Source organism: Erinaceus europaeus, chromosome X (assembly GCF_950295315.1).
Source record: "Erinaceus europaeus chromosome X, mEriEur2.1, whole genome shotgun sequence".
Taxonomy (NCBI): domain Eukaryota; kingdom Metazoa; phylum Chordata; class Mammalia; order Eulipotyphla; family Erinaceidae; genus Erinaceus; species Erinaceus europaeus.
Window position 1 is genome coordinate 87,379,046 of NC_080185.1, and position 23,773 is coordinate 87,402,818.

Consider the following 23,773-nt stretch of genomic DNA (forward strand, 5'->3'; position numbering starts at 1 on the left):
TGTAGGTGTCTCTATTTCTCTGTCACTCCCTTTGTTACTGATTTATGGCTGCCTCTATCCAATAAATAAAGATAATAAAAAAATGAAAAAATATTTTCTTCCTGCTCTTTTCTAATCCCCCCAAATCATACAAGATTCATTTTTAAACAACAAAATATTTATTTGCAACAGTCCAATCCCCATCACTTCATGGCAGTGTAAAAAAGTCACACAAGCATTATGTAGTTCAAGGAAGAGCTCTAGCCTCCCAACACAGCAAACCCATTTCCCTTAGTGATGCAGTGCCAAACTGAATGTACAAACAGGAAAGTCCAGAATGACGTTGGCTCCAAACTTCAGCAAAATATATCCTTCCAGAACTCTTCAAGCTTCTTAACTGCAGCATTCACCCTGCACCCCATCAGGCTAACTCATAGCTGCCAAGCCACCAGAGAGCTTTTCTAATGAAGTCATGAGCAGGCAGTTAAGTGTTACAAACCTATGATATCTATTGTTCATATAACTTTAAGATTACCCCATGCATAATCCTAAATCAGCAATGACAACTCTTCCCTTTTCATCATAAATACAGATGGTTCCAAAGTGATGTTATCTAAGACAGCTTCATACTTAAGTTCTCTAGTGGCATATTAAAAACTATCTTCCTCACCTTAAGATAGGAAAGAATCCAAGTAATTTTCTCAGGTTCAGAGGTTGTGAAGAACAGACCTCATAGCCTACAGAATATTTACTACCTTCTGTTCCTCTCAAAACATTTTTATGGAGATTATTGCCTAGGGGGTTTTCAAACTATCAGGGGAATTTTATTTTTAGACTTAACAGGCAAGCCATGTGCAGAAGTGGGCACTCAGAACAGATTTCTGTAGGTACTAAACACTGCTGTATAGGATATAGGAGATAAAGGAGAGTTAAAATATCAGATTGTTTTCTTTACTCTCCATATTTTAGAAAGTGTCAAAAGATGGTTTCTAGGGAGAGTTCAGCCTTCCTGGACTTTACAGGTCAAAAATTTAAAGTTCTCCCATCACATAATGGTCACTCTTGACAAAGTCACCAAAAAAAAGGACAAAAAATAGGCCATCTCTAAAGAAGAATCTCACCCAGGCAATAAAGGCTCTAATGGTCAAAAATGTGCTGCTATTTGGTATCAGAAAAGCTTTGATACAGCAAAGAACTCATAAATAGGGGGTAGACTTAAATAACATGTAAGACAATGGATAGAATACATAGATTGGGCCAAGGGTCACTTTAATACTGATTATTTGTTTTGTTTAAGCCTTTCCCTGATTTCTTGTGATACCTTTGTTTTTACCTACATGTGCAGGACTGGGCAATCATATCTTCATACTCCTTGTATAAGATACTGCCATTTGCATCAACCAGAAGGATGCTAATGGGAACATACTTATAAGGAACACAGGAGGGCTGAGGAACACTTTGGTCTACCAGCTCATTGACAAGGTTCTGGATGATTGCATGATTGGGAGAATTAAGACCATAGCGTAGTACCCGTGGGCAGGTTCCTTTACAGTAGTTTGGGGTATAGAGATGGGGAGCAATTATCCAGTGATCCCAGCCCAGCTGATGGAAACTGACTTGGAAAGGGTGGAGGGAGCACTGAGTACTTTCAGGTCCACCATGCTCCCAGGAGGGAAGGGGCACTTCAGACCTCATACTGCCTGCTTGTCGGGTCCTCCTCAAAAGAAGAGAAGAATCATTGTTCATGAACTCCTTGGGATCTCTGGGGAGAACTTTGATATTCCGAACACTTTTATGAGTGTCATTGAAATAGAGTACCAAGAAAGCAGTATCCAAAGAGGAAGTGCCATGCCAGCGGAGCTCAAGAACTTTACTACCTTTTTGTGGTTGACACATGAAGTTGAGCCGTAGAATCCTGCGCCCCTTGTGATTCCAGAGCCTCTGCTGAATGTGTTGTGTGATATCCATCTCTGTCCAAGTCTCAGACAGCATGGAAGGCTTTGAGGAACCTCTTCTTGAAGGAAGAAAACTATAGGTCTGGCTTTTCTGGACCCAGGGCTCCACATGGCAGGAGAGATGAAGGTGATTGAGGTGGAGTTGATGGCGATAGACCACAGTGGCTCTGACTAGTTGGTATGCTACCCGGCTGGATCTCAAAGGAAAGTCCAGAGTCTGCATATGCCAGGGACCTGCATAAGTGAGAAGAACAAGAGCAATGTATTAGTTTCTTACCCCCTAGTCTGAACCTCCTTCATAAGCCTGCTCAGTATGCACTGACAGCTATAAAAGCAGCCCTAACATTCACTTAAACTCACGATATTATCTACCACTCATTGGTCACTTATTATATTGGATCTCTCATATGCATTCATTATCTGTTATCTCTGGCGTCTCTAATAGCCATACAAAATAATTGTTATCCCCATTTTGCAGACAAAGAAAACTAAGGCTTTGAGGGGCTGTACCAAAGAACACAGATTAGACTGTGACAGAATCAAGATTTAAACTGTCTTCCTCAAGAAGAAAAAACAGTATCTCATTTTGTGTTATTTGCAGTATATGTCTAAGGAAGAAAAAAAAAACTAAATACAGAAAGAGGAAAAGAGTGTGTAAGTGTATGGGAGAGGTGAATCATGTGAACTTATTAAAGGTGACCAATTAAGGAAGCTGATACACAAATGAATTAGAATGAATTCTTCAACTCCAGTAGTAAGGTAAATGAAGGCAAAAATAAATGGTTCTGCATCAAACTAAAAAAACATCTTCAAATCAAAAGATAAGGTTATCAAAACAACAAAAGGGGATGGGAAGATAGCATAGTGGTTATGCCAAAAGGATTTTTATATCAGAGGCTCCCAAGTTCAATCCCTGGCTCCATCATTAAAACGGAGTTGAGCAGTGCTGTGGGAGGGGAGCCTTCTCAATTGGGAGAAAATATTTGAAAATCATACAAAGGGGTTACAAACTATATGAAGAATTCATAAAACCTAACATCAATAAAACAACCTGATTTTTTTGTTTTCTTTTTTTAAGTTTATTATTATTATCTTTACTGGGTAGACAGCCAGAAATTGAGAGGGAAGGGAATGATCGAGGGGGAGAGAGAGACAGAGAAACACCTGCAGCATTGGTTTACCACTCCCAAAGCTTCCCCCCTGCAAGTGGGGACTCAGGGCTTGAACCTGGGTCCTTGCACATTGTAACATGTTCGCCCAACCAGGTGCTCCATCACCCAGCCCGTTTTTTTTAACTTTCTTTTTTTATTGATTTAATTGTGAATGACAAGTCCACTGGATAAGAGGGTAAATTCTACACAATTCCCACCACCAGAGTCTTCCATCCCATCCCCTCCATTAGAAGCTTTCCTGCTGGGAGTCAGGCAGTAGCGCAGCGGGTTAAGTGCTCCTGGCGCAAAGTGCAAGGACCAGCATAAGGATCCCGGTTAGAGCCCCTGGCTCCCCACCTGCAGGGGAGTTGCCTTCACATGCGGTGAATTAGGTCTGCAGGTATCTGTCTTTCTCTTCCCCCCCCCCCCCCCGTCTTCCCCTCATCTCTCCATTTCTCTGTGTCCTATCCAACAACGACAACAGCAATAGCAACAACGATAAACAACAAAGGCAACAAAAGGGAAAATAAATAAATACATATTTTAAAAAGGAAGCTTTCGGGAGTTGGGCGGTAGCGCAGCGGGTTAAGCACAGGTGGTGCAAAGTGCAAGGACCAGAGTAAGGATCCCAGTTCAAGCCCCCGGCTCCCCACCTGCAGGTGAGTCGCTTCACAAGCAGTGAAGCAGGTCTGTAGGTGTCTTATCTTTCTCTTCCCCCCTTCATCTTTCCCTCCTCTCTCCATTTCTCTGTCCTATCCAACAACGATACCATCAACAACAATAATAACTACAGCAACAAAACAAGGGCAACAAAAGGAAAATAAATATTAAAAAAAAAAGAAGAGGCTTTCCTGCTGTTTTTTTTTCTTCCTCCAGGCTTATATTTGGGGATCGGTGCCTGTACCACAAATCCACTGCTCCTGGAGGTTAGTTTTTCCCTTTTGTGCCCTTGTTGTTTATCATTGTTGTTGTTATTGTTATTGTTGTTGTTATTGTCATTGTTGTTGGATAGAACAGAGAGAAACAGAGGAGGGGAAGACAGAGGGGGAAAGAAAAATACACACCTGCAGACCTGCTTCACTACCCGTGAAGGGACTCCCCCCTGCAGGTGGGGAGCCAGGGGCTTGAACCAGGATCCTTATGCCGGTCCTTGCGCGTTGTGCCATGTGCACTTAACTCACTGCACTACTACCCGACCCTCGTCTTCCTGTTCTTTATCCCTCTGGGAGTATGGACTCAGGATGGTTATTGGGTGCAGAAGATGGAAGGTCTGTCTTCTGTAATTGCTTATCTGTTGTACATTTGCATAATATTTGCATGACAACCTGATTTTTAATATTTTTTATTATTTATTTATTCCCTTTTGTTGCCCTTGCTGTTTTATTGTCATAGTCATCATTGATGTCGTTGTTGGATAGGACAGAGAGAAATGGAGGAGGGGAAGACAGAGGGGGAGAGAAAGATAAGACACCTGCAGACCTGCTTCACCACATGTGAAGCGACTCCCCTGCAGGTGGGGAGCTGGGGGCTTGAACCGGGGTCCTTACACCGTTCCTTGTGTTTTGCGCCACCTGCTCTTAACCCACTGCGCTACAGCCCAACTCCCAACAACCTGATTTTTAATAGTACAGAAGATCTGAATAGAGACCTCTCTAAATAAGACATCAAAATGGTCAACAGCACATGAAAAGGTGTTCATCATCTACTTTTTAAAAATAATTTTAGTGAAACAGAGATACAGAGATAAAGATACAGAAAGAAATACCAGAGCACTGCTCAGCTCTGGCTTATGGTGGTGCCAGGGTTTGAACTGGGACCTCAGAGCCTAAGGTGTGAAAGTCTATTGCAGAACCCATCAGGACCAATCATCTCTTATTATTAGGGAAATGTAATGCAAAACAATTACATCCCACCTCACACATATGAGATAGGTTTTTACAAAGGAGGCAAGACACAAGTGCTGAGTGGATGTCAGGATAAAGGAGCTCTTGGGAAAGTGAAGTTGAGTGTCATTGGAAAGCAATATAAAGAGTTCTGATAAACTAAAAAATCGTAACTCTTCTTGGCATTTACCTGAAAAAATAAATTCTAGTTTGAAAAGACATAATATACTTTATCATAATACCATTCACAGCATTATTTATAAGACATTAAAACAACCCAGGTGCCCAAAGAAACATGACTATAGTCAGATGGTATACCTGAGTGATAGCCCCCCCAAACAGACTATTGGATAAGGACTATTTGTGTATGTTCTAACTGAAAAACAAATACTTGAATTTTCTCTCATATGAGGAATATAAATAGCCAAAACAAGTGAACTGAAAAATCACAGTGAAAATGATGTTTAAACTCCATCACAGTTAATATTTATACACCCTTCCCATATTTGGGAGCTACTATCTTTCCTGAAACAGCTTTCTGGTCCTTTTTTCAGCCATGACATCATCTCTCCAGACAATAACTTAGATCTACCTACATATCAGATGTCTGGCTCAGAAAAAAAAGAAGAAAAAAAAAAAACACTTGTATAGTCATGGGCCCTTTGGAATATAGTTAAAATTGGCCTAACTATAAAACAGGGGACCCCCCCCCCAACTCTTCATATGAACTATTCCAGCCTTTAGGTTCTTGATTAGTCAACAATGTGTTTGGCTTTATATGTTAACTTCTTTCAGCCACCAGGTTCCAGATGCTACCGTAATGCCAACAGGCCTTCCCTGGACAGACGATCCCACCAATATGTCCTAGAGTCCCGCTTCCCCAGAGTCCCACCCCAATAGAGAAAGAGAGAGACAGGCTAGGAGTATGGATTGACCTGTCAATACCCATGCTCAGCGGGGAAGCAATTACAGAAGCCAGACCTTCCACCTTCTGAACCCCATAATATTCTTTGGTCCATGCTCCCAGAGGGATAAAGAGTAGGAAAGCTATCAGGGGAGGGGATGAGAAACAGAGCTCTGGTGGTGGGAATTGTGTGGAGTTGTACCCATCTTATATTTTGGTCAGTGTTTCCTTTCATAAATAAAAATTATAAAAAAAATAAAATGATGTTTAAACTCAGAAAAAGGTGGTGGTTGTGGGAGGAGGGACAGAGAGATGGTAGAAGAGGGTCAATCTGATGATAGGAATGGCACTAGGACATTCATGATTATGTGTGGTGAGGATTATACACAAATAGAGGTGTGACACTATACTCCAGAAGTATATATAAAATTATAGAACATTAAAATTTTATTTAAAAGAAAAAATGCTTCTTGAGCACTATTAGGGGTCATTCTCTCTTTACCCCTTAATCTGTCTTCTTCTATGCCCTACTGGAAAGGGTTCATTTACCCCACTCATTGTACCACACTATGCCATTAGAAATACCATATAGCCTAGGGCACCAAAATAAAAATCCTGGGTTGAAGGTGAATGTTTGGTTCATGGGGGGGGGGGGGGCTGTGTGTGGGAGGTGGAATGGAACAGTCTTTTGGTGGTTGGAATGGTGTTTATGTGCATTCCTATTAATTTATAGTCATATAAATCACTATTTAACTAATATGAGAGGGGAAAATTGAATGTCTCAAACTTTTTAATGCACAGACCACAGACTAAGTCTTTGATATGTTGATTCTCTTAAAAGCTTAGACCAGGGATAACACAAGAAACAGGTGGCACAGCTATATACAAATAATGTCAAAGGACATAAATTATGGTGATGTTGTATATGATACAGCAAATCCTAACAAAAGTATTTTTCAAAGTTAACCCAATTGGCAAATAATGTGATTACTACAATAACTATATTGCCTTCTTAAACCCTAAGACAGCAGGAACCTCCTGCTTCCTCTATAGAGCCTATATTTCCCCAGTCCTAGAACCTCCAGAGTGGGGCTCACATTCATACATGCTTTTCAGTTCATACCAAATGATATTGCATCTGCTAATCCCAACCTAATCAACGCAACGAGTACCACTCAGTATGCTTCACTTCAGACTGTGTCCAGAGATGTCAGGCATGGAATGTCAACCCTTCACCCTCATTACTCAACTGAGACCTTTCCTTTAATAGGACTCTCTAATTCCATTTCAGGTTGTTCACTTCCTAACATAGTCCCAAAACCTAGATATAGACCAGTTACCATGAGATAGAGCATATGTTCACATGTATCCATAAACTAGGGAAAAATATATACCTGAAAGTAAAAGTACACAATAGTCTTCAGTGAGTCATTATGAAGTTCATAATGAAATAGCGTCTACTTTGACTTAGATACCCTCCTCACCTATTTACTATCATACTTCCTTCAGGCCCTCCCAAGCTATCCTTATCAAAGCAAGGACTGCAAAAGCTGAATAAGGGCAACAAACTGGCATACTTTAATGATGACTCTTTAGTCACTATCAGGCCACCCCATCAGCTAGGGCCCTATTTGGGGAGTCCTGAGATTTCCAAACAGGCAATATGGGTCTAGAGCTCGAATAAATCCCTCTCACCATTGTTAATGGTCATCTCTGTTAGGAACAACAAAACAGACCCCTTTGTGGGCCCCCATAGGATCTTGCCTTCAACTTGGATCAACAATGGTAGAGTATGTTGTCCATCCTCCGAAGGGAGGATGGACAACATACTCTATGCTAAACCTAAGGAAAATGGATCCTTATATTTGGGCAGCTTGGAATGCTCTTACTGATGACCACAGAATGAGAGGTCAGATATACAGGGATGCAGAGGTCACATAGGCTCCTAAGCTGAATGTGGGCCCTAGATCAGATCAAATCGATGGTGTTTATAATCAACAATATTTATACACCTTTCCCATATTTGGGAGCTGCTCTCTTCCCTGATCCAGCTTTCTGGTCCATTTTCCAGCCATGACATCATCTCCCCAGGCAATAACTTGGATCCACCTGCATATCAGGCTCAGGGAAAAAAAAAACTAGTATAGCCACAGGCCCTTTGGAATATAACTAAAATATGCCTAATAGCTATCTACAAAATGGAGACACCCCCCCAACTCTTCATCTACACTACTCCGGCCATTAAGTTCATGATTAGGCAACAACTTGTTTGGCTTTATATGTTAACTCTCTTTTCAGCCACCAGGTTCCAGATGCTACCATGATGCCAACCAGACTTTCCTGGTCAGACAACCCCACCAATGTGTCCTGGAGCACTGATTCCCAGATCCCCACCCAACTAGGGAAAGAGAGAGGCAGGTTGGGAGTATGGATCTACCTGTCAATGCCCATGTTCAGCAGGGAAGCAATTACAGAAGCCAGACCTTCCACCTTCTGCATCCCACAATGACCTTGGGTCCATACTCCCAAAGGGTTAAAGAATAGGAAATCTATTAAGGGAGGGGATGGGATATAGAGTTCTGGTGGTGGGAATTGTATGGAGTTGTACCCCTCTTATCCTATGGTTTTGTCTGTTTCCTTTTTATAAATAAATAAATAAATAAATAAATAAAAGAAATACCATATAGCCTTGACTGTATAAATGTTTGTAGTGCAGTACTGGGGAATGAGCTCAAGGCCTTGCATATGCAACACAACTGAGCCACCACTGACCCCTTTTTATTATTTATTTATTTACTTATTTACTTACTTTTGGCCTCCAGTGTTATCTCTGGGGCTCAGTGCTAGCACTACAAATCCATTGCTTCTGGCGGTCTTTCTCCATTTTATTGGATAGGACAGAAAAATTGAGAGAGGAAGGGGAGAAAGAAAGGAGAAAGCTATACATCTGCAGAACTGTTTTATCACTTGTGAAATGTCCCCCCTGCAGGTAGGGAGCTGGGGGCTTGAACCGGGTTCCTTGCATGGGTCCTTGCACTTAATACTGTGTGCATTTAATTGGGTCTGCCACTACCCGTACCCTATTCTACATTTTTAGAGAGAGAGCCACACAGAACAAAAAAAGGAGAAAAAAGTATGGGAGATAAATGGTCTGGGGAGACAGCCTAATGGTTCTGCAAAATAATTTGCTACCTGAGGCTCTGAGGTCACAGGATTTTCAATAACCAGCACCACCATATGCCAAAACTGGGCAGTACTCTTGTCTCTCTTCATCTATCTTCCTCTCTGTAAGTCTCTCATTAAAATAAACATTTAAAAAAGTAGTAGAGATATGAATTACTGCTATTATTGGGGTTCTCCTGTGATGCCAGGATTTGTTTTTGAAATTATATAATTTCATCTTTCCTACATTTTTTGTTTGTTCTTCTCATCTTTCTTATCAAACACATTACAGTGAGTTTCTTTAATGTTATGTCTATTTCTGAAACCATTTGGCCCTTTTATGTATTCCTTTAAAGAGTTACACCAGTACCTCTTCTTCTTTCTCTTTTTTTTTCTTTCCCTCCAGATTTATCACTGGGGTGCTCAGTACAGGTACTATGAAACCACAGTTCGTGGTGGACATTTTTTTCCTTTCCCTCCCCCTCTATTTTTATTCAATAGGACAGAAAGATATTAATAGGGGGAGGGAGGGAGGGAGGGAGGGAGGGAGAGAGAGAGAGAGAACTGTAGATCTGCTTCACTGCTTGTGAAGTATCCCTGATGCAGGTGGGAAGTGGGGGCTGGAACTTGGATTCTTGTACCAGTCCTTGAGCACAGTACTATGTGTGCTTAACCCCTGCCCCCACGAGTACTTCTTCTTGTCTTTCCTTTGTATTAGTGATTTAATAATGATTAACAAGATTTTAAGATATCATTAGTACAATTCCACAAGCCACCTCCAGATGTCTGCCTAACCCTTCCTCACACATGCAGATTTTCTTTGCTATGTTTATTTGAGTTAGAATTCATTTTGCAATATTGTGTATTATATTCCATCTACTTTGCTGGACGTTTTCTACTTTATTTTCTTCACATGTTGGAGATTGCTGCTATTTTTCTTATAACACATAGTATTTTGCCTGAGTGTTATGTATTCAACTTCTGTATTATTCACATTTGCATTTTATGCTTTTTTCTGGGACCTGAAGTGACAGGTAGTGTGGGACAGCTCATCCAGTAGAGCATTTGCTTTACCACGTGTGAAGCCCTGTGTCTGATCTTGGTGCTACAGGAGAATATCATGGAAGGGACCAGAGGAGCTCTGTGGATGGTGCAACAGTGCCCTCTTTCCTTTACTTAGTTCTTACTAAGTAATTTATTTAAATAATAAAAGAGAAAACTGAGTCAATGAGACAGCTTAGTATCATCCTGTGTACAAGAGATCTTGAGTTTATTTCCTGTTTCCCCCACTTTTCATTTCTCTTCCTTCCTACTTCTCCCCCCCCTTTTTTTAAGGAATCTATATTCTGCTCAGACTTGTAGTGGTATCTTGTGTTGAAGTGAGACCCTGGAGCTTCAGGAATGAAAGTATTTTGCATAACAATTATGGTACAGACCACCTGGCTTTATATTAAAAAATATTTGGTAAGGGGGAAGAGGCAAAGGACTTTTATCCTTTGGTGGCTTTGTGTTCAAGGACTTTTACTGCTATAGTTTATAATCTATTTTTAAATGACCTATATTTCTCTAAATTCATAAAATACAACTATTTGGATGGTTTCTTTCATATACACAATATAAAGAATTGAAACAGGCTGGGTGGTGGTGGACCTGGTTGAGTGCACATGTTACCATGCACAAGGACCCAGGTTTGAGCCCCTGGTCCCCACATGCAGGGAGAAAGCTTTGCAAGTGATGAAGCAGGTCTTTTAGTGTCTCTTTCTCTCTCCCTCTCTTTGTCCCCCTCTCTTCTTGATTTCTGACTCTCTCTATCCAATAAATAAAAATAATACAAAAATATTTAAAATAAACTGAAACAAATTTGTGAGGAAGAGGAAGTAGCTAAACTGAGACTTTATGAAAACTATAGTGGTTATTCAGGACGTGCAGAGGTAGAAGGGAGCAAAGAACTGGGGTGGTGGGTTAGATATGGAAATATATCCCTTCAATCTTACAAACTATTATTAAATCACTAATAGATCCATTATTTTTTTGTTTTGATCAAAACTATAATGCTGACATCCAGTGGACAAAAGGGTAAAAGTCTAGATCTGCGGTATACCTACCTGACAGAGGTCAGAAGTAGATTACAAAACCCCACAGTGCAGCGAAAATCTTTAGTCTTCAAATATCTTTTTTTTTATAAGTCTTCAAATATCTTATCATTGAATATTTTATGTTAATTTATGCTTGTTACTTAACCTTCCTTTTTCACTGAATCCATAAGCAGGCCTAATGTACTCAGAGGAGAAATTAAATGTAGTGATGCCTAAGTAAAGACTTTTTTTCAATACTTTTAAAAATTTATTTATTGGCCTATCAGCTGGGGCCCTAGTCAGGGAGTCCTGAGATTCCCAAACAGACAGGATTGGCCTAAACCTTGAATAAATCCCTCTCTCCATTGTTACTGGTCATCTCTATCAGGAATAACACAATTAAACCCCTTTGTGCCCCCCCCCCCATAGGACCTTCCCTTCAATGTGGATCAACAACGGAAGAGAATGTTCCATCCTCTAAAGGAAGGATGGACAACATACTCTATGTTCCACCTGAAGAAGATGGGTTCTGAAATTGGGGTAGCTTGGAACATTCCTATTCATGACCACAGAATGTGAGCTCAAATCTATAGGGATGCAGAGGTCACATAGGCTCCTAAGCTGAATATGGGCCCCAGATCAGATCAAATTGATGGGATTTACAATCAACAATATTTATACACCTTTCCCATATTTGGGAGCTACTCTCTTCCCTGATCCAGCTTTCTGGTCCTTTTTCCAACCATGAAATCATCTCCCCAAACAGTAACTTGGATCCACCTGCATATCAGATGTCAGGCTAAAAAAAATAGTATAGTCATGGGCCCTTTGGAATATAACTAAAATAGGCCTACTAACTATCTACAGAACGGAGACCCCCCAACACATCATCTGAACTATTCCAGCTTTTTGGTTCATGATTAGTTGACAGTTTGTTTGGCTTTATATGTTGACTCTTTTCTTCAGCCACCAGCTTCCAGATACTACCATGATGTCAACTGGATTTCTCTGGGCAGATGACCCAACCAGTGTGTCCTTCCTGGATCCCCACTTCCCCAGAGCCCTGCCCCACTAGGGAAAGAGAGAGACCCGCTGGGAATATGGATCGACCTGTCAATGCCCATATTCAGCTGGGAAGCAATTACAGAAGCCAGACCTTCCACCTTCTGCACCCCATAATGTCCCTGGCTCCATACTCCCTGAGGGATAAAGAGTAGGAAAGCTATCAGGGGATGGGATGGGATATGGAGTTCTGGTGGTGGGAACTGTGTGAAGTTGTACCCATACTATCCTATCTTTTCTGTCAGTGTTTCCTTTTTATAAATAAAAAATTTTAAAAAGAACTTATTTATTGAATAGAGAGATAAATCAAGAGGCAGTGTGGAAATAGGGAGAGGGGAGAAAGAGAGAGAGGGAGGAGAAGGGGGAGAGGGACTGAGGGGGAGAGAGAGAGAGAGATACCTACAGCACTTCTTCACTACTCATGAAGTTTTCCTCTTCCCCCACCCCTGCAGGTGGGGACTGGAGGCTAGAACCCCAGGCCTTATGTGCTATAACATGTATGCTCAACTGGGTGTGCCACCACCTGGTCCCACATAAAGATACACAGATAGATATTTATTTTTGCCTCCAGGGTTAACGCTGGGGCTCTGTGCCTGCACTACGAATCTACTGCTCCTGGAGGCTATTTTTTCCCTTTTGTTGCCCTTATTCTTTTATCATTGTTATGGTTATTATTATTGTTATTGCTGCCGTTTTTGTTTGATAATACAGAGAGAAATGGAGAGAGGAGGGGAAGACAGAGAGGGGGAGAGAAAGAAGGGCACATGCAGACCTGCTTCACCACTTTTGACCAATTTCTCTCCTCTCCGTGTGTTACAAACTCCTTGAGAGGCTGCTTCTGTCACGTATTTCTCCTCTTACAGAGAAATTCCTATCACCCGCTCAAGCTGGTTTCCGCCCAGGAAGATCTACCTGCGAACAAGTCCGGGCCCTCTCAACTTACATTGAAAATGGATTCCAGAAGAATTTAAAGACGGGTGCTGTCTTTGTTGATCTCACAGCAGCCTATGACACGGTCTGGCACCGTGGTCTCCTAGTCAAGATCTCAAGATGCCTGCCTCCATGGGTGGCCAACACTATATCGTTTCTTCTCCAAAACAGAAGATTCCAGGTGCATCTGGGTGACAAGTCTAGCAGATGGAGACTTGTCTCAAGTGGCCTCCCCCAGGGCTCTGTTCTGGCTCCTACGCTATTTATTTTATTATTATTTTTTAATAATTTATTTCTTTATTGGGGAATTAATGCTTTGCATTCAACAGTAAATACAATAGTTTGTACATGCATAACATTCCCCAGATTCCCATTTAACAATACAACCCCCACTATTTCATTCATCATTTTTCATGGACCTGTATTCTCCCCACCCACCCACCCACCCCAGAGTCTTACTTTGGTGTAATACTCCAATTCCATTTCAGGTTTGACTTGTGTTTTCTTTTCTAATCTTGTTTTTCAACTTCGGCCTGAGAGTGAGATCATCCCATATTCATCCTTCTGTTTCTGACTTATTTCACTCAACATGATTTTTTCAAGGTCCATCCAAGATCAGCTGAAAACGGTGAAGTCACCATTTTTCACAGCTGAGTAGTATTCCATTGTGTATATAGACCACAACTTGCTCAGCCACTCATCTGTTGTTGGACACCTGGGTTGCTTCCAGGTTTTGGCTATTATAAATTGTGCTGCCAAGAACATATGTGTACACAGATCTTTTTGGATGGGTGTGTTGGGTTCCTTAGGATATATGCAAGTCCCAGGAGGGGACTTGCAGGGTCATAGGGTAGGTCCATTTCTAGCCTTCTGAGAGTTCTCCAGACTGTTCTCCACAGAGGTTGGACCAATTTACATTCCCACCAGCAGTGCAGGAGGGTTCCTTTGACCCCACACCCTCTCCAGCATTTGCTGCTGTTACCTTTTCTGATGTATGGCATTCTCACAGGAGTGAAGTGATATCTCAAACCAAGAGACCCCTCACAGAATGGGAGAAGATCTTTACATGCCATACATCAGATAAGAGTTTAATAACAATATATATAAAGAGCTTGCCAGACTCAACAACAAGACAACAAATAACCCCATCCAAAAATGGGGGGAGGACTTGGACAGAATATTCACCACAGAAGAGATCCAAAAGGCTGAGAAACACATGAAAAAATGCTCCAAGTCTCTGATTGTCAGAGAAATGCAAATCAAGACAACAATGAGATATCACTTCACTCCTGTGAGAATGTCATACATCAGAAAAGGCTCCTACGCTATTTAAAATTTACATCAATGACCTTCCAGAAACTTCAAGGAAGTTCATCTACGCCGATGACATCTGCTGTGCAACTCAGGCATCCAAGTTCGACACCCTCGAGGAAACACTCACGAAAGACATGTCTCTGATATCTGATTACTGTAAAAAATGGCGACTAATCCCTAGCACTGCAAAAACGGTATCATCTGTTTTCCATCTACACCATGCCTCGGCCTCGCGTGAGCTTCATGTGCAGCTTGACGATACGAGAATCCGGCATGAAGCCCAGCCACTCTATCTTGGCGTTACTCTCGATCGCACCCTGTCATTTCACGAACATCTCATAAAAACTGCAGCAAAGGTGGGTGCAAGGAATAACATCATTGCAAGACTGGCCAGCTCCTCATGGGGCGTGAGCACTTCCACACTACAATCATCATCTCTGGCATTATGCTATTCCACTGCAGAATACTGTGCCCCAGTATGGTTCCGTAGCCCCCATGTCCACTTGGTTGATTCCAAATTATATTCCTCCATGAGGATAATTTCTGGAACCATTCATTCCACCCCGGTTCCATGGCTACCAGTTCTTAGCAACATCGCCCCGCCAGATATTCATCGGGATGCGGCATCATCTAAGTTCATTTCCCACATCCACGCTCGACCGGACCTGCCAATATACGCGGATATCTTCGCCCACCCTGTCCAACGCTTGACGTCTCGTCATCCAATCTGGTCCCCTACGCCTACACTGAACTTCTCTGTTCCAGTCTCTTGGAAACAGAGTTGGCAGTCAGCTGAGGTAAAGAACACACACCTCATCACAGACCCCTGCAAGCATCAACCCAGCTTTGACCTAGCACGTTATGACTGGGCCCTCCTCAATCGCTATCGAACAGGCCATGGCCGGTGCGCCGCTATGTTCCACCGCTGGGGAGCCAGAGACGACCCGAACTGCCCCTGCGGCTACAGACAGACTATGACCCACATAGTCAACGACTGCCACCTCTCCAGATTCAAAGGAGGTCTCGAAACTTTACATCAGGCTCAACCTGACGCTGTTGACTGGCTACGGAAGAAGGGAAAACGCTAGAAGAACAACAACTTTTGAAGCAACTCCCCTGCAGGTAGGGAGCCGGGGGCTCGAACCAGGATCCTTTAGCTGGTCCTTGCACTTAGTGCCATGTGCATTTAACCTGCTGCACTACCACCTGACCCCCAAGATTTTTTTTAAGTTCAGATTATAAGTCATGCTTAGCACACTCTAAATCTGAGGCACTGGACATCACTCATACAAGGCCCAAGTCAGGCTTATATTTGCTTTCCCAAGTCACTCTACATTCCCACCCTACTGTAAATCTTTCCAAAAAACTTACCCATATATGTACCCCACACCCTGCCTAAAAAAAGCAAACCAAAACAAAACATCCTGACCCAATCTCTAGCAAGATGACTTGTGAGGAACTGCCCTTTCCTTTCAAACCTTGACATCACATATTTTCTGAAGCAGGGTGGAGTTGCTAACGAACAGAGCCAGGAAGGGGCTGCTCAGAACTTCTGGAAAAACTGCTGACTCACACATTGATTTGAGGAGCCTGGCATAATATCACAGGCACATTCCAATAAGAAGGGCCGACTTCTACTAGAAATACCTGGCCCCTCTCTCGTCCTTCATCTTTGGGTCATTTTCAGAGTTCTGGATGCCAGTATGTCCCACAGTCAACTGAGGATATGGGCCTAATTCAAGGCATCTCCTGTTCTCCTCACAGCATGGTACAAACTTGATTTGCACACATTCTGCTGCACTGGGAAATAACATCTAGATAACCTGCAATGGTCCATCTGCCTTTCACGAAGCTCATATCCTACCAGTCTCCACAATGCTCAAGTCTCCACTCATGCTGATATTCCTTCTGTTTCTCATGTCAGAGAAGCCTGTCTCCATCATCTAGGCCTTTATATACAGTGTTCCCTCTGCCTAAAGCAGATGTCTCTTTCTTCTTCTCCTAACTAGCTTATCTCATAGACTTAGGTGAAACAAAATCTTGCCTATTCAAAGATACCTTCCCTGACAATCCTAGGTAATGAGAGGAGTTCTTTGCTATTCTCTGGCAAACACTGCCTGTTTCATTCCTTGTTGGCACTTACCACAACTTCTGTATTTGTTTATGTCACCCATGAGAAAATATGCCTATCTAGATCGTATCTATATGCCAGCATCTAGAGCACAGCCAAGCATTAAGTAGATGCTGAATAAATATTTCTTGAGTGAATCTCCAGCCACACCAAGCTCTTTATTTTTTTCTTTAATCAGAATGCACTTCTGATTCTGTACAGTCTCCTACTATTGACACAGTACACCTCAAATACTCCCTCCTCAATGAGACCTCCCACTACTTCCTTACTTCCTTTTCCTGACTCATTTCTTCCTTGGAGTCCCAAGAACCTTGTTTCTCCTTTTCAAAGCACTCATGCTTTAATACTATTATATGATTGCTTATAGACTATAAATGGACATACTCTACATATTTTATTAATATATACTATATACTATATTATATTCTGCTATATTAGCAATACCTAGAGAACATGGAAACAGCTATTTTCCTCTTACACCCAATGCATATACTGTTAAGTCACTCAAAAAAAATCTGTTGAGATCTGTTTCTCTCCTCTCCTCTTCTCTCCCTGATAAACTAGGAATACGAAAGGAGACCACCTGGGACCACAACAAGACAGGACTAGAACAACTACAGGAACCCACCAAATCACTGGTGAGTGCAAACACATGGCTGGTGACAGAGAGGAGCCTAGAGAAAGACTAAGTGGCTGGTAACAGTCTGGCGGTTTATCAGTTGAGATACCACCTCCAGTCTGTTCCACCAAAGAGGGGAAAGCTGAAGGGAGGAGAGGACTCCCCTGGAGACTCACCAAGTACAACTCTGAGTCTCCATTGCTACTGCCCTCAGAATCTGGAGCAGCGGCAGGGAGAGACACCGGGGGACAGAGATCTAACCAGGAAACTCAGGAGAAGACCTATACATTGGTGACATAGCTGTGGGGCTGTGACAGTCTCTTTGCATAACCACTGAACTATCTCTGCCACACCCTGCCTTATCTCTTGGTCAGGAGTCAGTGATTAAGCTAAGAAGCCTACTTATAGTTTAGAAGCCCCCAGGCTCCCATAGCCTACAGAGAAGAAAAAAAAGGCTTTTAAATCACTGAGCCCCAACTCAGGGATTAAAATACTATTGAAAAAACTGTTAACTTCCACCACTATGAACCCTTTAATTACCTTACTTAGACACAAGTCAATCCAGGAAATAGTGATCAGCAATTTGAAATGTACTAAGAGAGGGAACTCATAACTTAATATATAAAATGGGTAAACCAACAAGAAGAAATACTGGAGAAGTGAACCAGGACAACAGTCCAGCTAAAAGCCCCCCAAAGGGTGAAGCACAAAACAATGAGTTCAACATCCAAACATTAGCTACGGAAATAGTCACAGGAGTGAGTAAAGAGTTTGAAAGAATTGTAATCAGAAATACAGGAACAACAAATGAGACTCTGGAAGAAAACACTAACTATCTCAAGGTTATTAGAGAGCTGAAAGCTGAAATAGCTGAGCTAAGAACACAACTAGCTGAACAAGCTAAAACAGTATCAGAACAGGGTAACAAAATAGATGAACTCCAGAAAACAGTAGAGGGCAGAGAGAATAGAATCAATGAGGCTGAAAACAGAATTAGCAAGATCGAGGACAAATTAGAGACAACTAAAATAGAAGGAAGAGATCTAAAGAAGAGATTAAGAGATTCTGAAAACAACAACAGAAACCTATGGGATGACTTCAAAAGAAACAATATATGCATTATTGGCTTACCAGAGGAAGAAAGAGAGGGAGAGGAAGAAAGCATCCTTCAGGCCATAATAGCTGAAAACTTCTCTAGTCTAGACAACATCAAAGACATAAAGGGTCAAGGAGCCCAGAGGATCCCAAACAGAATTAACCCAGACTTAAAGACACCAAGGCACATCATATTTAGAATGGAAAGGAATAAGGATAAAGGATCCTGAAGGCTGCAAGAGAAAAACAAAGAGTCACCTACAGAGGAACACCCTTAAGATTAGCAGCAGACTCCTCCATACAAACACTACAGGCCAGAAGAGAATGGCAAGATATCTGTCGAGTGCTCAATGAGAAAGGCTTTCAACCAAGAATACTATATCCTGCTAGACTGTCATTCAGACTAGATGGAGGCATCAAAACCTTCTCACACAAGCAACAGTTGAAGGAATCAACTATCACCAAGCCTGCCCTGAAAGAAGTTCTGAAAGGTCTTCTATAAACAGTCAGACCATCATAAATAGGACATACATCAAAACACTAAAACTCTGTAAGAATGGTGTTAAAATATCTTCAATCTTTGATATCAATAAATGTCAATGGCCTGAATTCACCTATTAAAAGACACAGAGTAGGAAGATGGATCAGAAAATACAACCCAACAATATGCTGTCTACAGGAAACCCACCTAACTCAACAAGACAAACACAGACTTAAAGTGAAAGGATGGAAAACTATCATACAAGCCAATGGCCCACAAAAAAAGGCAGGAACAGCTATTCTCATATCTGACACGATAGACTTTAAAATAGATAAGATTAAAAAAAGATAGGAATGGACACTACTTAATGCTCAGAGGGTCAATCAAGAGGACTTAATTATTAACATCTATGCACCCAATGAGAAGCCATCTAAATACATCAAACGTCTACTGAAAGAGCTACAGCAATATATTAACAGCAACACAGTCATAGTAAGGGACTTCGACAGATCATCCAGGCAGAAAATCAATACAGGCATAAGGGAGCTAAATGAAGAGATAGATAAACTAGAACTATTGGACATTTTCAGAGTCATTCATCCCAAGAAACTGGAATACACATTTTACTCAAATCCACATGGGTCATTCTCAAGGATAGACCATATGTTAGGCCACAAAGACAGCATCAGCAAATTCAAGAACATTGAAATCATCCCAAGCATCTTCTCAGACCACAGTGGAACTAAACTAACACTTAACAATAAACAAAAGATTAGTAATAGTCCCAAAATGTGGAATCTCAACAGTACATTTCTTAATAACCTCTGGATCAAAGAGGAAATAAAGGAGTAAACCTAACCAAAGAAGTGAAAGACTTGTATACTGAAAATTATGAGTCACTACTCAAGGAAATTGAAAAAGACACAAAGAAGTGGAAAGATATTCCATGTTCATGGGTTGGAAGAATTAACATCATCAAAATGAATATACTACCCAGAGCCATCTACAAATTTAATGCTATCCCCATCAAGATCCCAAGCACATTTTTTAGGAGAATAGAAAAAATGCTACAAATGTTCATCTGGAACCAGAAAAGACCTAGAATTGCCAAAACAGTCTTAAGAAAAAAGAACAGAACTGGAGGCATCACACTCCCAGATCTCATATAGTATTATAGGGTCATTTTCATCAAAACTGCTTGGTACTGGAACATGAATAGACACACTGACCAGTGGAATAGAATTGAGAGCCCAGAAGTGAGCCCCCACATCTATGGACATCTAATCTTTGACAAAGGGGCTCAGACTATTAAATGGGGAAAGCAGAGGCTCTTCAACAAATGGTGTTGGAAACAATGGGTTGAAACATGCAGAAGTATGAAACTGAACCATTCTATTTTATCAAATACAAAAGTAATTTCCAAGTGGATCAAGGACTTGGATGTTAGACCACAAACTATCAGATACTTTGAAGAAAATATTGGCAGAACTCTTTCCCGCATAAATTTTAAAGACATCTGCAATGAAATGAATCCAATTACAAAGAAGACTAAGGCAAGTATAAAACTATGAGACTACATCAAATTAAAAAGCTTCTTCACAGCATAATAAACCACTACCCAAACCAAGAGACTCCTTACAGAATGGGAGATCTTTACATGCCATACATCAGACAAGAGTTTAATAACCAACATATATAAAGAGCTTGCCAAACTCAACAAGACAACAAATAACCCCATCCAAAAATGGGGGGAGTACATGGACAGAATATTCATCACAGAAGAGATCCAAAAGGCCGAGAAACACATGAAAAATGCTCCAAGTCTCTGTCAGAGAAATGCAAATAAAGACAACAATGAGACACCACTTCACTCCTGTGAGAATGCCATACATCAGAAAAGGTAACAGCAGCAAATGCTGGAGAGGGTGTGGGGTCAAAGGAGCCCTCCTACACTGGTGGTGGGAATGTAAATAGGTCCAACCTCTGTGGAGAACAGTCTGGAGAACTCTCAGAATGCTAGAAATGGACCTACCCTATGATCCTGCAATTCCTCTCCTGGGGATATATCCTAAGGAACCCAACATATCCATCCAAAAAGATCTGTATACACATATGTTCTTGGCAGCACAATTTGTAATAGCCAAAACCTGGAAGCAACCCAGGTGTCCAACAACATCTTAATGGCTGAGCAAGTTGTGGTATATATACACAATGGAATACTACTCAGCTATGAAAAATGGTGACTTCACCGTTTTCAGCTGATCTTGGATGGACCTTGAAAAATTCATGTTAAGGATGAATATGGGATGATCTCACTCTCTAGCAGAAGTTGAAAAACAAGATCAGAAAAGAAAACAGAGGGAGTCGGGCTGTAGCGCAGCGGGTTAAGCGCAGGTGGCGCAAAGCACAAGGACAGGCATAAGGATCCCGGTTCGAACCCCGGCTCCCCACCTGCAGGGGAGTCGCTTCACAGGTGGTGAAGCAGGTCTGCAGGTGTCTATCTTTCTCTCCTCCTCTCTATCTTCCCCTCCTCTCTCCATTTCTCTCTGTCCTATCCAACAATGACTACAACAATAAAACAACAAGGGCAACAAAAGGGAATAAATAAAATTAAAAAAAGAAACTGACTTTAAAAAAAAAAAAAGAAAAAAAAAGAAAAGAAAACAGAAGTAGAACCTGAAATGGAATTGGCGTATCGCACCAAAATAAAAGACTCTGGGGTGGGTGGGTGGGTGGGGAGAATACAGGTCCAAGAAGGATTCAGAGGACCTAGTGGGGTTTGTACTGTTATATGGGAAAGTGGGGAATATTATGCATGTACAAACTATTGTACTTACTGTTGAATGTAAAATATTAATTCCCCAATTAAAAAAAAGGAAAAAAATCTGTTGAGTCAATACAGGAAGCTGACTCTGGGGGCTGGGTGGTGGTACAGCTGGTATAGCTACATGTTACAATGCTCAAAGACCTGGGTTCAAGCCTCAGTCCCTACCTGCGGTGCGGGGTGGGGGAGAAGCTTCATGTGTGGTAAAATCTATGTCTCTTTCTCCCTCTTTATCTCCCCCTTCCTCTCTCAATCTGTCTCTATCAAACAAACTAATTTAAAAAAGAAAGAAAGAAAACGCAGGCTCTGAAGCTTGGAAGCCAGGCCACCAATTACTGTCACATTACATTATTATTCAGAGCCACAGTTCCAACACCTATAAAGTGGGCATGCTATCAATTCCTATGCCATATGGGGCCAGTAAAGAAACTTGGAGAATATACCTACTTTACCATGTGGTGCACAACTCAAGTTCGAACCCAGCCTCCCCACCAGCACATTGGAGGAAACTTCAATGCTGTGGCTATCATCCTCCCCCGCCCCACACATACACCATCTCTATCTGGAAAAGTCAACCTACAGAAGTGAAGGCCCAATGATGACAAAAAAAATAGTTTCTATGTCATATGATTGTGGCAAGGACTATAAATATTCCACTCAAGACTTTCCATATAGTAAGTTAGCACACAGTAAAGGCTAACTGGAGAAACACTGGTTATATTAACAGATTTTTTAACCAGAGCACTGTTCAGTTCTGGCTTATGGGGGTCCTGGGGATTAAATCTGGGACCTCAGAGCCTCAGGCATAAAAGTCTTTTACATAACCATTATTACTATCTACCCAGCCCAACATTGGCTGTTTAATCAGAAATGGGAGTGAAAATTCAGTCTGCTGTTCTTTCTGAGACAAACAGCATCCCAAGTTCACCAGTATTCCAAGATTTCCTTAAATTTGATAGCTGTCTGCATACCCTAGAGAGCCTCTGTATGCCAGGGGTCCACTGCTGTCCTGAAATGGTGTCTAATATAGATGTTTAATGCATAACAGGGAAGGATGGAGACAGATTTGTTCAAAGTACATTTTTGTGCGCAACTGCCAAAGTGGAAGCATAGCTGAAACAGAAAAGCTGCATGATATGGAAGTATATTGGGGCAGCCCATTTAGACATTTGAGAGGTTATAAGGCTTTAGAATCAGATTGACCCTTGATCAAATACTATGTCTGCCACCCATTGTCTGTCACTTCCATGTTTTAGCTTTCTTTCTGAAAACTAGATTAATTGCTCCATGACAGCAGCTCAGCTGTTATTAAGGCTGAAATACAATCACAGAGACTCATGGAGCCTTGTACACAGACCCTTAAGTTAGCTTGTTTCTGAGATCTTGTTAATGCCCCCTCAACTCAGCACGGCCTGTACTCTTCTGCCTTCTAAGAGCAAAATAGCAAGTAGATAACCTACCAAAAGAATGTACACAGCCGCCTCCCAATTACAGATCCTAGTGATATAACAAGCTACAAGACCCTCTTGGAAAGTTAGGAGCTCACCCATTACTCAGTTGTCTTGGATCCTGAGAGAGATTCCTCAGGTAATCCTGAGTTCATCTGTTTTTAACTTTGTGCCCTAAGGGGAAGCAGGCTTGGAGCCAGCTTCTCCCAAGTTTGCCATCCTTCAAAAAAAAAATCAAGTTTGAGAAAACAACTTGCCCATTAAGTTCATGAAGTTCAACAGTTAATTCACAGAACCTCCTCCCTTTCCCCTCCAGGGCAATACAGGGGTGTGCCAACTCACCTCTTAGAGGCCTTGCTATGTTGAGCAAGGGTCTGACCAGCCTCACCATGGTGGCCCCAATGGTGCGGTTCTCCCTAGGGTGTCCATGTGTGTCAGCCGAACGTTGGTACAACTCTAGCATGTACCTCAGGGGATGCCCTAGGACATGTGGCTTCCTCTGTTGCTTGACAGGGGCTTCTTCTAGCAGTTCCCAAATCAAGGGCAAGGTAGGGGCCTCGGCTAGGAGGGCAAGAGAGGGCTTCCCTGCCTTTGCCATTTGGACACCGTGTTCCATAAAAAGCACCAGTCCCCAAAAGAGGAGGAATCTAAGGATGCTGACAAGGACCATCTTGAAAGTCTTGGTGTTCAGCAACACACTCCAGCCCAAGCACAAAGGATACAATCTGACCTTTCTCTTTCAAATAGGGAGCCACATCCT

The 23,773-nt window shown here is 41.8% G+C and overlaps 1 protein-coding gene across 1 annotated transcript; it reads right to left on the reverse strand.

Annotated features, from left to right (window-relative positions):
- Positions 1 to 1,194: 1,194 nt before the first annotated feature.
- On the reverse strand, positions 1,195 to 23,773 carry BMP15 (bone morphogenetic protein 15). The gene is made up of 2 exons (XM_007533912.3): positions 23,356 to 23,773; positions 1,195 to 2,168 (listed from the first exon to the last, which is right to left on the reverse strand). The coding sequence occupies exons 1-2, from the start codon at positions 23,681 to 23,683 to the stop codon at positions 1,309 to 1,311; spliced, it is 1,188 nt and encodes a 395-aa protein (XP_007533974.1). The 5' UTR covers positions 23,684 to 23,773; the 3' UTR covers positions 1,195 to 1,308.